Below are 12260 nucleotides of genomic sequence, written 5' to 3'. Positions count from 1 at the left end.
GGACTCACTCATAGTGTAAACACTCGACAAATTTTTACCACAAGAATGTCTCATCCTGATGCAAACTTTCCTTTAAAAAATCCTATTTAGGTGAAATCTGGTTAAAATTAATGCCAAAAACCAAACCAAACCAAAAAAAACCTGGAGAAAAAGTCTTTGAAAGTAAGTAAAACACAGCCCAGGGACACGCCTGATTCTTACAGTCCCCTGGCCACACCGTGTAAGGAGGCTGTTCTCAAATTACACAGAAGCGCCAGCAGCTGGCTCTATCTGCTTCCTTGGCCCCTGTGTTTACAAGCATCCCAACATAGGATATCAAGAGAGGAACCTGCTGCCAGGGTCTGGTCTGCCAGAAATTTAAAATGGAGCAAACCTTGCTCCTTTAGGTATCAAAACAAAGATTAAAAGGTATAAAGTAAAAATTTCAAATGATTATTAGAGAATAGAAAATAGGCTAGGAATGACAAATAATGCCAATTTCAACTGACAAGGGCTACCAGGACTGGTGGCACTGTATTTTAAGAAGAATCCTGAGACTGAGTATATCAGTTCATCAGGAAAGCATGCCATGAGAGATAATGGATACTGTCATGGGCAGAGGACATGAAGGGGGCAGCATGTATGACATATATTTTCCATCCAGAAGACTCATACCTTAAGAGAGTGTAATCTAAGACTCTACATCAAAAAAGGTAAGTGGTAATGATGTACACACAGAATGGCATAGTCCTATCAGTACTAATCATACTACATAAAAATCATTTATTTGTTTCTGAGGGCAGGAACTTCAACACCTATCAGAATGCCTCATATGTAACTATTAATAAACGCGTACTTCGGGCTTCCCTGATGGATCAGGGTAAAAAACTGCCCACCAATGCAGGAAACACGGGTTTGATCCCTGATTCAGGAAGATCCCACAAGCCACAGAACAACTAAGCCGGTGTGCCACAACTACTGAGCCTGCGCTCTAGAGTCCATGAGTTGCCAACTACTCAGCCCACCTGCTACAACTACTGAAGTCCGTGTGCCCTGGAGCCCGTGCTCCGCAACAAGAGAAGGCACCACAACTAGAGTAGCTCCCATTCGCCACAACTAGAGAAAAGCCCAAGTAGCAATGGAGACCCAGCACAGCCAAAAATAAATAAATATTTTTTAAGGTATATTTATTAACTCTGTAATAAGGAAACAAAGAATTATGAGATCACATTATTTTCTGATATGGTCATAATCACTTAAGGTCTACACACAAAAATACTCTCACACTCTAGTAAATGCCCATTTGAACAGCAAGCTGATTGCAGTAGGTACAGAGAAAAATCAGCAATGGCCCAAACGGGAAAGCCCGGGACTAGATTTTGAAGCACCACTTTCAGAAGAGACACTCCCCCGCTTATTTCACTCTAGACTGTGTGTGCTCAGTTGCTCAGTCGTGTCTGACTCTGCTGCCCCATGGACTGTAGCCAGCCAGGCTCCTCTGTCCACGGAATTTTTCAGACAAGAATACTGGAGTGGGTTGCCATTTCCTCCTCCACAGGATCTTCCCAACACAGGGATCAAACCCACATCTCTTTCATCTCCTGCATTGGCAGGTGGATTCTTTACCACTAGTACCACTTGGGAAGCCTTTACCCTTGGGAAATAGTAGCAAAAAGTTAAATGAAAGGTTAACCTACAATGAAGCGATACTCCATTTCAGTTTGTGTAAGCTTTCACTAGACATATCCCATGATCAGTAACTTGTATTTAGTTCTCATACACATAGTATATGGCACAGCATCCACTATGTGTAATTAGGGACTTAAATGCTTAATATGGTGAGGTTCTAACATCTATTTTCACTTAAGACACTATAATAACATTAGTACTATTTTAATTATAAGAGTTAGTATGTGACAGAAGGGCAACCCTCCTATATTTGCTCCACAATTGGACCACAAGAGTGAAAAACTAGTTTTACCCAGGATTTAAAGGCTGTATCTATTCTCAAGCTCAAAACTACAATCTTAAAACAAACAAACACCTTAAAAAATTACTTCAAGTTACAGGATATAGGTGTTAAAAGCAAAGTGGGTGGTTAATTCTAAGAATTAAGCTTTGCAAAAGATAAGTGCAATATTAATGACAAGTATACTTGTGATTAGAAAGAATGGGTCTGGATGATCTTCCAAGGAATCTTGGTCTGGATTTTCCATATTTGTACCTTCTTCCTATTTGAAGGGACACAAGCTTAACTGGCTCTTTGCTCTTTTCTCTAGATATTTAAAAAATTATTACACACAAAACAACAAGTAGCCTTTCCCCACAGTTCCAAAATTTCTGTCACAAAATTCAAGTGACTAGGCAAAGAATATAGATTTCTTTCTGTGGTAGTTCTGGAGGCAACAAGTGACAGACTATTGAAAGGGGCTTCAGAGCCTTAGATTCATGAATCTTAACACTTACAGTTAATACAATATGAGAAATCAATTTGATCTCACCAGTTGGGCAAATTTAAGCAACGTTACTAATTGTAGGTTATCTAAAGCTAAAGAGGCTTTTATATCTCAAAAAAGGAAAAAAAAAAAATCAAAGTACACAAAGTGATAAACTTCATACTATCATCAGCAAACATTTGCCAGCATCTGAAGAGAGCTGGGAGCAAAAGGACTCAGGTTTTGGTCCAAGTCATGCCTCTTTATTAACCATGTGATCTTGGCAAGTTCTCCAACCTCAGATTCTTCACCTATAAAGCAACGCATCTGCCACCCAATTACCCTACTTACCTCACAGGGTTTCTAGAGGATCCAAGTAGATAACCTATTTGAAAACTTATGAAGACCTAAAATATATAACCAACATCATGCTAATCACCATGTAAAAAGAAATCATTAATTCACAATTCTGCCTTATTGACTATGTCAACGCCTTTGACCGTGTGGATCACAAAGAATTGTGGAAAATTCTGAAAGAGATGGGAATACCAGACCACCTGACCTGCCTCCCGAGAAATCTGTATGCAGGTCAAGAAGCAACAGTTAGAACTGGACATGGAACAACAGACTGGTTCCAAACAGGGAAAGGAGTACATGAAGGCTGTATACTGTCATCCTGCTTATTTAACTTATATGCAGAGTACATCATGTGAAATATCGGTGTGGATGAAGCACAAGCTGGAATCAAGACTGCCAGGAGAAATAACAATAACCTCAGATATGCAGATGACACCACCCTTACGGCAGAAAGCAAAGAAGAACGAAAGAGCCTCTTGATGAAAGTGAAAGAGGAGAATGAGAAAGTTGGCTTAAAACTCAACATTCAGAAAACCAAGATCATGGCATCTGGTCCCATTACTTCATGGCAAATAGATGGGGAAACAATGGAAACAGTGAGAGACTTTAATTCTGGGGGCTCCAAAATCACTGCAGGTGACTGCACCCATGAAATTAAAAGATGCTTGCTCCTTCGAAGGAAAGTTATGATCAATCTAGACAGCATATTAAAAAGCAGAGACATTACTTTGCCAACAGAGATGTGTCTAGTCAAAGCTATGGTTTTTCCAGTAGTCATGTATGGATATGAGATATGGACTATAAGGAAAGTTGAGCGCCAAAGAATTGATGCTTTTGAACTGTGGTGTTGGAGAAGACTCTTGAGAGCCCCTTGGACTTCAAGGACATCCAACTAGTCCATCCAAAAGGAAATCAGTCCTGAATATTCACTGGAAGGACTGGTGCTGAAGCTGAAACTCCAATACTCTGGCTACCTGATGTGAAGAACTGACTCATTAAAAGACCCTGGTGCTGGGAAAGATTGAAGGCAGGAGAAGGGGATGACAGAGGATGACATGGTTGGATGGCATCACCGACTCGATGGACATGAGTTGGATAAGCTCCAGGAATTGGTGATGGACAGGGAAGCCTGGCGTGCTGCAGTCCATGGGGTCGCAAAGAGACACAACTGAGCAACTGAACTGACCTGAACTGAATCCACAATCCCCTCCATTCCACCCACTCCATAATCAGAATCACATAATTGTACCAAAAGGAACTATACTGCTATGTGGTTCATTTTTATTAACTAAATTCACAGTCCATTCTCTAAAAGCCTGTCTAATGACATGGAAAAATGAACAAGCAGAAGAATAAATGTGGCAAAATAGGTAGAGAATTAGGTCACTAAAATCTTTTCTAAAGATGGCCTGCCCTAAACTCCAAGATTCCTGATGGGTCCTTTGAAATCTTCTTTCCTCTGGATTTCAGATGTCTAATTAAAGCACTCTTTTCACTGTTTAATTAAGAAACAGATGTATTTTTTCCTCTCACAATTTTTGAGTTTTGTAACCTACACCACAACACTACACACCACAACACTTTTTACCGGGATCAGTCCAACTGGGCTCTGTAACGCTGCTCTCCAGTGACTTTCCCATGAGTGAGAAACAATTTCCTACTTCTTAACTGGGCTAGAGAAAGCTGTATATGGTTCCCAAATTAACAGAATTCTTCCTTTCCTGTCACAGTTGTTGATAGTCTGGTTTCTATGCTACATAAGCCAGGTTCTTGGCTTCCACTGTATGAATCTAGACAAGTCACTTACAGTGACTTGGGACTCAGTTTCCACATCTTTAAAAATGAGAACTTGATTATCTCCAAGGATCTGTCTGGTTGAAATAGTGTATGATTCTCTTCAGATCACATCTATTAATTCTGTGACTAAGACACCTTGAAGACTAATTCCATCGTGGCTGCAGCTTCCAAATATGCAAAACATTTCTCATCACTCCCCCAGCCTCCAAAGGATAGTCAAAGCTACTGTAGAACAAACAATAATTAACAGTGAAGTTTTGTGTGCACACGTGTGTGTTTGTGTGTGTGAGGTCTCCTAATGAAGACTACCTAGCCACACAACAGTTAAGGTTACAGTTTTTAGAGTCATTAGATTTCAAAAAGAAACTGAATCAGAAAGATAATCGAAAGACACATGCAAGAAAACAAACATTGAGTGTTCATTTCCAAAAACCAGTCCAATCAGCCTTGCTAGATCACTCAACTTCAATCAACACTGGGAATCTTGAACTAAGAGGCCTGTATGAGGCATTGGGGTGGGGGTGGGGGAGCAGAATAAGGAAGTGGCAGCACAGGATGCGCATAGATGGAACAGTTTTCCTTCCAGGTAAGATTCTGTCATAATGATTAATCAAAATAATGTTAGAAAACTAAGTCCAATAATGAATGATTCACTCAAAAACTATATGCAAGGAACTCATCGAGGAGCAGATGAATTCTGGAAATTTAAAATCCTGTAATGCCCAGGCTGTGGCTGAAGTGGGAGTGGGCAGTCTGCCATCCATCAATAACATTCTCCACACCACCCCTTCTCTAGTGCAGTCTGAAAACATAATATTAAGAAAAATGTACCCAAACATTAATACTTAACGAAATATGCTGTCTCATGAGTCTCCTAATGACTTAGGAATTCAGTGACTGACTGGCCATCCAGTTTTAGTAATCAATGAAAACATATTGGGAATTAGCTTCGAGCAGGGTGTTGAAAGATAAGTTCACATTAATTGCCTGGAAATTTTTTTTTTTCTTTTAATACATGAGCATCATGGATGGTATGCTCAGAAACAAGGACAAGGATCACCACTTATCAAGCATGCAGAGAAACATCAAATCACCAGTGAACAGCAGTCTAGAACAGCCCTTCTTCATTCATTTGGTCTCCATTGTCTCAGGCATTACATTAGTGCTCATCCAACTACCAAGTTTATTTCTGTTACAATGATCACTAGTGTTTTATTCAAAGAGATACACCATAGAAATGGGAGGAAACAGCTTCTTTAAAGTGAAAAAGGGAAAGCTTCAGGTGAGTCTCCCAGACGTCACTTTCTACTGTGAAACACCACTACCCAATGCAAATGATCATTCCCTTAAGTTCTCTACTATCTGTTACCTTCAACTCTACTATGCACCTGAGGAGCATAAAAACATACATGACTGTAAGTGAAGATGGGATACACTGTAATGATTTCCATTATTTCTCAAGGGCAAACTGTTTTGAAATGTGATTTTAGGTTACTAGCACTTATGTAAGAACACAAAGCTCTTAAATGTCTGGGTTTCTGACACAGGCAGAAGATGAAGGCAGAAAGAGTACTAAATAAAGTGCTAAATAAAGAATATCCTAGAATCCCCCCCAAACCAAAATTGTCTCCAGTCTGACACATTTAAAAAGATGTCAGCCCAGAAAACATAAAATTAACCAAACTTTTCAAGTATCATGATACTTTTTCTGATAAATTCTATAGTTAAACCTACAATCACAGTTAAAAGTCTTAGAATGTAAAAACCTCACACATTTTATTGCCTCGCCCCCAAATTTTAAATAATATATATAAACCCTACTTTTACTAGTACACAGTGAACCTGCATTTAAGTAAAATTGAAATTACAGTAACAGCATAGCTTAAGGAAATCAATTTGAAGAGAAAATACGAAGAAACCCCAACCAAAGTAAGAGAGACATCTCTTTCCCGCTAGTGTTATGGGTAACTTCTAAAGCTCTATGTGGTATAATTATTCTTTTCACATACAGGATAATAATGCTTACAGCTGTTGACACGAATTATGCCAGATATAGGGAAAGGGAAAAAAAATCATTAGCTGCACAGGGTCTTCCAATATATGTTATCACAGATAAACCTGACAGTCAATCTAAGCTTCACATAACTTGATCAAACCTGGTAGAAATCGATGAGACAGCGACAGTTACCACTGACTAGGCTAAACGCTAATAAGCCATAACCTAAAGGTACAGAATAAGATACACCACACGCCTCTCGGTATTACATATCTCTACTTCGCTCAATGTTTGGACTGAAACATGATTTTACCCGCCTCCATGCGTTTTCCCCTTTAATATAAATTATTTCGAAACCTGGCTGGCTAGGGGCGTAAAACATTTTCCCCAAGAGAAACCTACAGAAAGAGACACAAGCCTAGGGCTTTTTCTCTCTTTATAATTTTAATTAGGCATGTGCCTCCACCTCGACTTACACTTCTGTTACCTCTCAGGAGGGTGTGAGAATATCAACATCCGGTCGTCCGCCCCCACCCTCTCAGGAGTGCCTCGCACAGCCGAGGATCAGCCTGCTCCTTCCCTTCCTGTCTCATCACCTTTGAGAAGCTTATCGAATACTTCTTCCCTTCGCTCCCCCACCCTTATTCATGGCTGAGCACCACAGGCTCCCCATCCTTCTTCCAAGGAAGGGACTGGCAAAAAAGAAAGAGGCGTGCTCGAGAAATGAAAGACGAAGAAACCTGACAACCGAACAGTTTACACCAGTGGGGCTGGCCTTTCTCTCCCACCTTGGCCTCGGACCAGTAGTCGGTTCCCTAAATGCTGAAATCTCTGTTCTTCACGCTCTCCCCACCCCCCATCCCCTCAGAGATGAGGCCGGAAAATGAACAGGCCGGGGTGAGCCGCGAGGCTGGGTCAATCCTATCGGAGCCTGCTGTCCCCGGGCGGGGGTCCCCGGGGAGAATGGAGAACGCCGGGGAGGAGCGGGGGGGCCCCCCGACCCGGGACCCCCCGGCGCACCCATCCGAAAACCCCCGGGCCCTTCCCCGTCGGCCTCCCCCCGGCCTAGCCCCCCGCAGGGCCCCTCCCCGGCCCGGCACTGCAGCGGCACCCGGGGCGGACCCCAAGCTGGCCTCACTCGCACACACGCCACACACAAAAGCGCCGCGGCCGCCGCCTTCCCGCCCCCACAGCCCGGCGGAGCAATCAATGAGGCGGCCGGCGCCCGCGTCTCCCCGCACAACAGACAGCGGGGCCGGACGGCAGGACCGGCGGAGAGGCTCACCATCGCTCCGCTTGATCTCCACGTAAATCCCTATCTGGATCTTGCCGAAGTTGGCCGTTGCCATCACCTCATCTGGAGCAGCGGCGGCGGGCCGAGGGAGGGGGACCTGAGGGCGGAAAAGGCGGGGAGGGGGCGGGGTAGGTGTGGGAGGGGGAGCGGTTGCCCGCGGCCGCGCCGGCCCGGGCGACAGCGTGAACACGAGCCGGGGCCGCGAGGAGCAGCGGCGGGCTGGCAGGCAGAGGCCCGGGGCCTGCAGGCCGGCGGGAGGACGCGCACGCCGGGGCGTCGGGGTGAAGCGAGGGCCGGGGTGGTGCGGCGGCGCGGGGGAGAGTGGGAGGGCCCGCGCCGCCCGCCCAAGAGCCGACGCTGGGGGGGGGGGGCGGGGCGCCGCGCGCCTGCGCAGAGCTTGCCTCCCGCGTCTTTTCCTGGTCAGCCCGCCTTGCCCCGCTGCCTGGAGGCGGCCCCGCCCAGCTCCGTGGCTGGGCGGGCGGCGGCCGAGGCTAGGCCGGCGGAGGGAGCGGAGCGCGCGCGGCACGGCCCCCAGGGAGCCTGCGTCTAGTTTGATTTCTGCGCGCGGCCTGGAACAGGCGGGAATCCGCGCTTCCAAGAATTTGCACTGTTGCTGGAATAGATTAAGCGCCCTGCGGTTTCTGGGCTTTATGGCTGGAGCGCGAGGCTGGGGGATGTGCATTTAGGGTCAGCCATTGACAGCATGGGTTCAGTGTCTCATCGGACACTGTCACCTCCATTGCTTCTTAGAGGTGGCCTGTGCGTGGAGACGTCCCAAGGCTTCCCATCCAGAAGAAGAAACACCTTTGAGGTGTCACCCACACTTAGTCGGAATGAAGATCCGCTTTTCATGGCCTTGACTTATAGCTCATCGCCATTCAAAAAGAAACTCGGCGTGGGCGGGGACTGGGGGATTTGACTGCTGGATTTATGAGGCATCCGATGCAGATGTCTTGGCTCTGCTGTGGAGTTCAAGACTATTTGTCCTGGACCATAAAACCAGTAACTATGATTCAAGAACGGAGGGGAATAAACTTGACTAAGGAATGTGCCTTTTCGGTATTCAGTTGATGAGTCTGACCACACCAGCGTGTGGAGAGCAGGATTCTTCATCCTGGCAGAACAGGAAGGCCTTGTGGACAGGGACCGTGGAAACTGTTTACAGCGCTGTGTACAACCTCCAAACGTGTGACATTTGCTTCTAGTTTTAGGACTTGATATGGAGGAAACACACTATCGTGCCCTACAATCTAATCATTGTTAATCTCCCTGTAATGCTAATTTAAAACATACGGTTTAAAATAAATAAATAAAAATAAAACATACGGTTTTAAAATTTAAAAATTGGAAACTGGACATATGTGTGTTAAGTGTGTGTAGGAGTATATGCAAATGCCTAGAGTTTTTATCCTAATATAATCAAGTCAAGTAGACCCTAAAAATTTTGTTGAGAAATATTTGGACTCTGTAACTTAAATGTATTGAAGGCATACTTGTCAAAGAACAAAGTTGCTTAGATCCAGTCTAAAGTAATAATAACATCTGTGAGAAAAACACTAGGTAGACAACTTTGAAAATAACCAGCTTTTACGTATCAGAAATGACATTATTGTAAATCTCAATTTAGGACCTCTTTCAAAATAAGATTCGACCAAATCAGGATTCAGTTTTTATGTTTTTTTATTATCTGGAGCGTTTTATCTGAACTCTGAGCTTCTGTCTAGTAGAACACCTCTGATGTCTCTATGACTGACGTATAAAGTATCTATGTATTTGCTTGCAAATTCTTTAAAGAGTACAAAGAAATCAAGCTATACATCTATTAAATTTAAAATTGCTTCATAAAATGTGTTTTATCATGGTTGCTGACACATACCTTGTCCTCCGTGGGCTATATAATTAAGAAGCCTAAACCTTTAATCCATAGTCAAAGGTATTTAAAAAATATATACATTATCCCGCTCTATAAAAAAATGTATGAGATGTGCTACTTGTCAAACATAAAAACCTTTCCTTTATAGGTCATACCCAAAAGGCGTATGTTTTTCCCTATACCCCACCCAGCATTTATATTTCCCAAGACTTGCATCTTGGCCTTTGTGCCAATGGCCTTCTGAAGAGCACCGGTAAATAAATGCAGTGTGGCTACGTTTCCATCAACATCCTACAGCAAGAATTCTGACTCTGGCTCCAGCGTTAGCAAACTACATAACCCTGACTAGAACAGTGACTGGCATATAGTAGGCACTCAGACATTTGTTCAATGAATTAACTTGTTAAATTGCTCCAAATCTCTGTTACTTTCTTGAACAGCCTGGAAAAATAACTTCTATTCTCTCAAATGCAGAAAATTTTCATGCGGATCAAATGAAATAATAAAATGTGATAGTACTTTGTATTTATAAGTATAATCGAGTTAAAAAAGAGAGTAAACCACCCTATAAAACATAGCCTAATACTTTACTGTAATCTTCAAATCATTAGTTCAAATTTTATATCCAGTGATATAAAATTAAACACACTTTGCAGTTTGGCTCTGACCCTCGACACCTCATATCTGAGAGGATAGCAAGAGCTTAACAGACCTGTCTGTATTCTTCTACCCACTTGAGTCCTTCCTACCTTAACTTACAGAATAATTTTGCTCAAGGATAATTTACATCGAGTTATATCCTGTTAATAGTGGCTGCTGTTGTCCTTCCTTATCCTAAATTGATAAACCATTTCAAAAAAATCGTTTCTGTAATAAAGTCAAGCCAATCTCCTTTTAAAGCCTAGATTAAAATTTTTTTTTCTCTGCTCTGGAGTCATGAGTACATAAACAGTAAGAGATTATTCCAAGAAAGAGGCTACTAAGTCAGTGAGCAAGATTTGAAGCAGCGGCCAGCACTCGTCGGAAGCAGTTACTGCTCCTCTGGCAAAGAGCAGAGGAAGGGCCTGGCTTCAGTTCTAGCTCAAATTATATGTGCTTGTCTACATCTTATTTGAAATTTTCCATTCAGTGTTTGCATCTGCTCTCAGTTACTTCCACAAAATTTGTGAATCTAGGATCGAATGGAAGAATAATAGAGTTGATAGAAAGTTTCTTTGACTTTATTGTCTACTTTCTATCCTAGGCTGTTTGGGAGACTCTGTCAGTGATTCCCATTCCCATTAAATTTACTCAGATTTTAATTCTAATTAAACTGGTGTAATTTTACTGTAATATATTTTAGTCCTTAAACGAATACACTAAAAACACTTGGGAGATATGAATCCCAATTGTACCCACTTTATAATATCTGCACTTTTTCTCTATTGGACTTCTCTTCCTGCCTGCAAACATTTTCAGACTCCTTTGTCTCAGAAAAAAATTTTCTTGATCCTTCTCTTCCTATTCAAATTCCATTCTCTTTTTTTCTTGCCCTCCCCTCCCAAATTCTCAAATGACTGCTTTAAATACTCACTACCTTGATTCCACATCACTCGTTCATTTTCTAACCCTAAACCTGGATTCAGTCCTCTAATGTATTATTTTTTTTTAAGTCAGCAATTACCTTGTAATTACCTCATTCAGTATACACTACCATCTTTATTTACCTTGAATTCTCTGGAGAATGGCCGACCTGCTCTCTCCCAAACGATACCTTGCCCATTCCCACCTCAGTTTATGCTCTCCTCTTTTTTAGTCTGTGCTGCATGGCTTGTGGGATCTTATTTCCCCGACCATGGATCGAACCTATGACCCCCGCAGTGGAAACACAGAGTCCTAACCACTGGACTGCCAGGGAATTCCCATATTCTTCTCTGTTCAAACCTTTTACATGTGGCAAAGCACAGCTGTAGGCACACAGGCTTTCTTTACGATGTTTTGTCCACTCAATCTAATCTATAATGACTGCTGTCTGAGGGATTCTCCCCCAGCCATGATCATCAGACACACTTAAGATATATTTTAATAAAAATACATAAGCACAAACTTTACTGCAGTCCTAACAGTTTAAAATTTCCAGGGGGGAACTTAATGTGGTCTGTTTTTAAAAAACTCATCAGGAAGATTCTGAAATGTATGTATAGCTGGTTGAGAACTATTGATTATCCCTGAATTTCCATAATTTGGTATTTTCTATACACTGGCCACTTAGAGACTAGGTACTGAATAGACATTGATTGGTTATTTATCTAGTCTACCTTCTTTGTTATAATTCTTTCATGTATACTTTTTGATAGTCTACTTATTAAACTTGTTTTGATAGTATACTTTCATCTATACCTTTTAATAGTGTATTAGATTATGTTAACAGTAAACTTTTGGTAGAGAGCTAATTTTAAGGCCTTTTAAGGTCCATATTGGACTTAGATCTGTATAGAAATATCAATAATGTGATATCATATTCAACTATTGTCTGCATTGAAGTATTCC

General features: G+C 42.3%; 1 protein-coding gene across 6 annotated transcripts in view; it reads right to left on the bottom strand.

Moving 5' to 3' along the window:
* The window catches only part of KIF2A (kinesin family member 2A), a 76046-nt gene extending 67866 nt beyond the window's left edge, over nucleotides 1-8180 (bottom strand). For 2 of the 6 annotated variants that reach the window (XM_020879107.2, XM_020879108.2), the window contains exon 1: nucleotides 7850-8179. In XM_020879107.2, the coding sequence (XP_020734766.1) occupies nucleotides 7850-7913 (64 nt within the window). In that variant the 5' untranslated portion in view covers nucleotides 7914-8179. Of the gene's footprint in view, nucleotides 1-7849 lie in introns of all 6 variants that reach the window. The other 4 variants (XM_020879110.2, XM_020879111.2, XM_020879106.2 and 1 more) reach the window with 3 other exon arrangements.
* Nucleotides 8181-12260: the final 4080 nt, after the last annotated feature.

Source organism: Odocoileus virginianus, chromosome 14 (genome assembly GCF_023699985.2).
Source record: "Odocoileus virginianus isolate 20LAN1187 ecotype Illinois chromosome 14, Ovbor_1.2, whole genome shotgun sequence".
NCBI lineage: Eukaryota > Metazoa > Chordata > Mammalia > Artiodactyla > Cervidae > Odocoileus > Odocoileus virginianus.
This window is presented reverse-complemented; position numbering and strand designations above follow the sequence as displayed.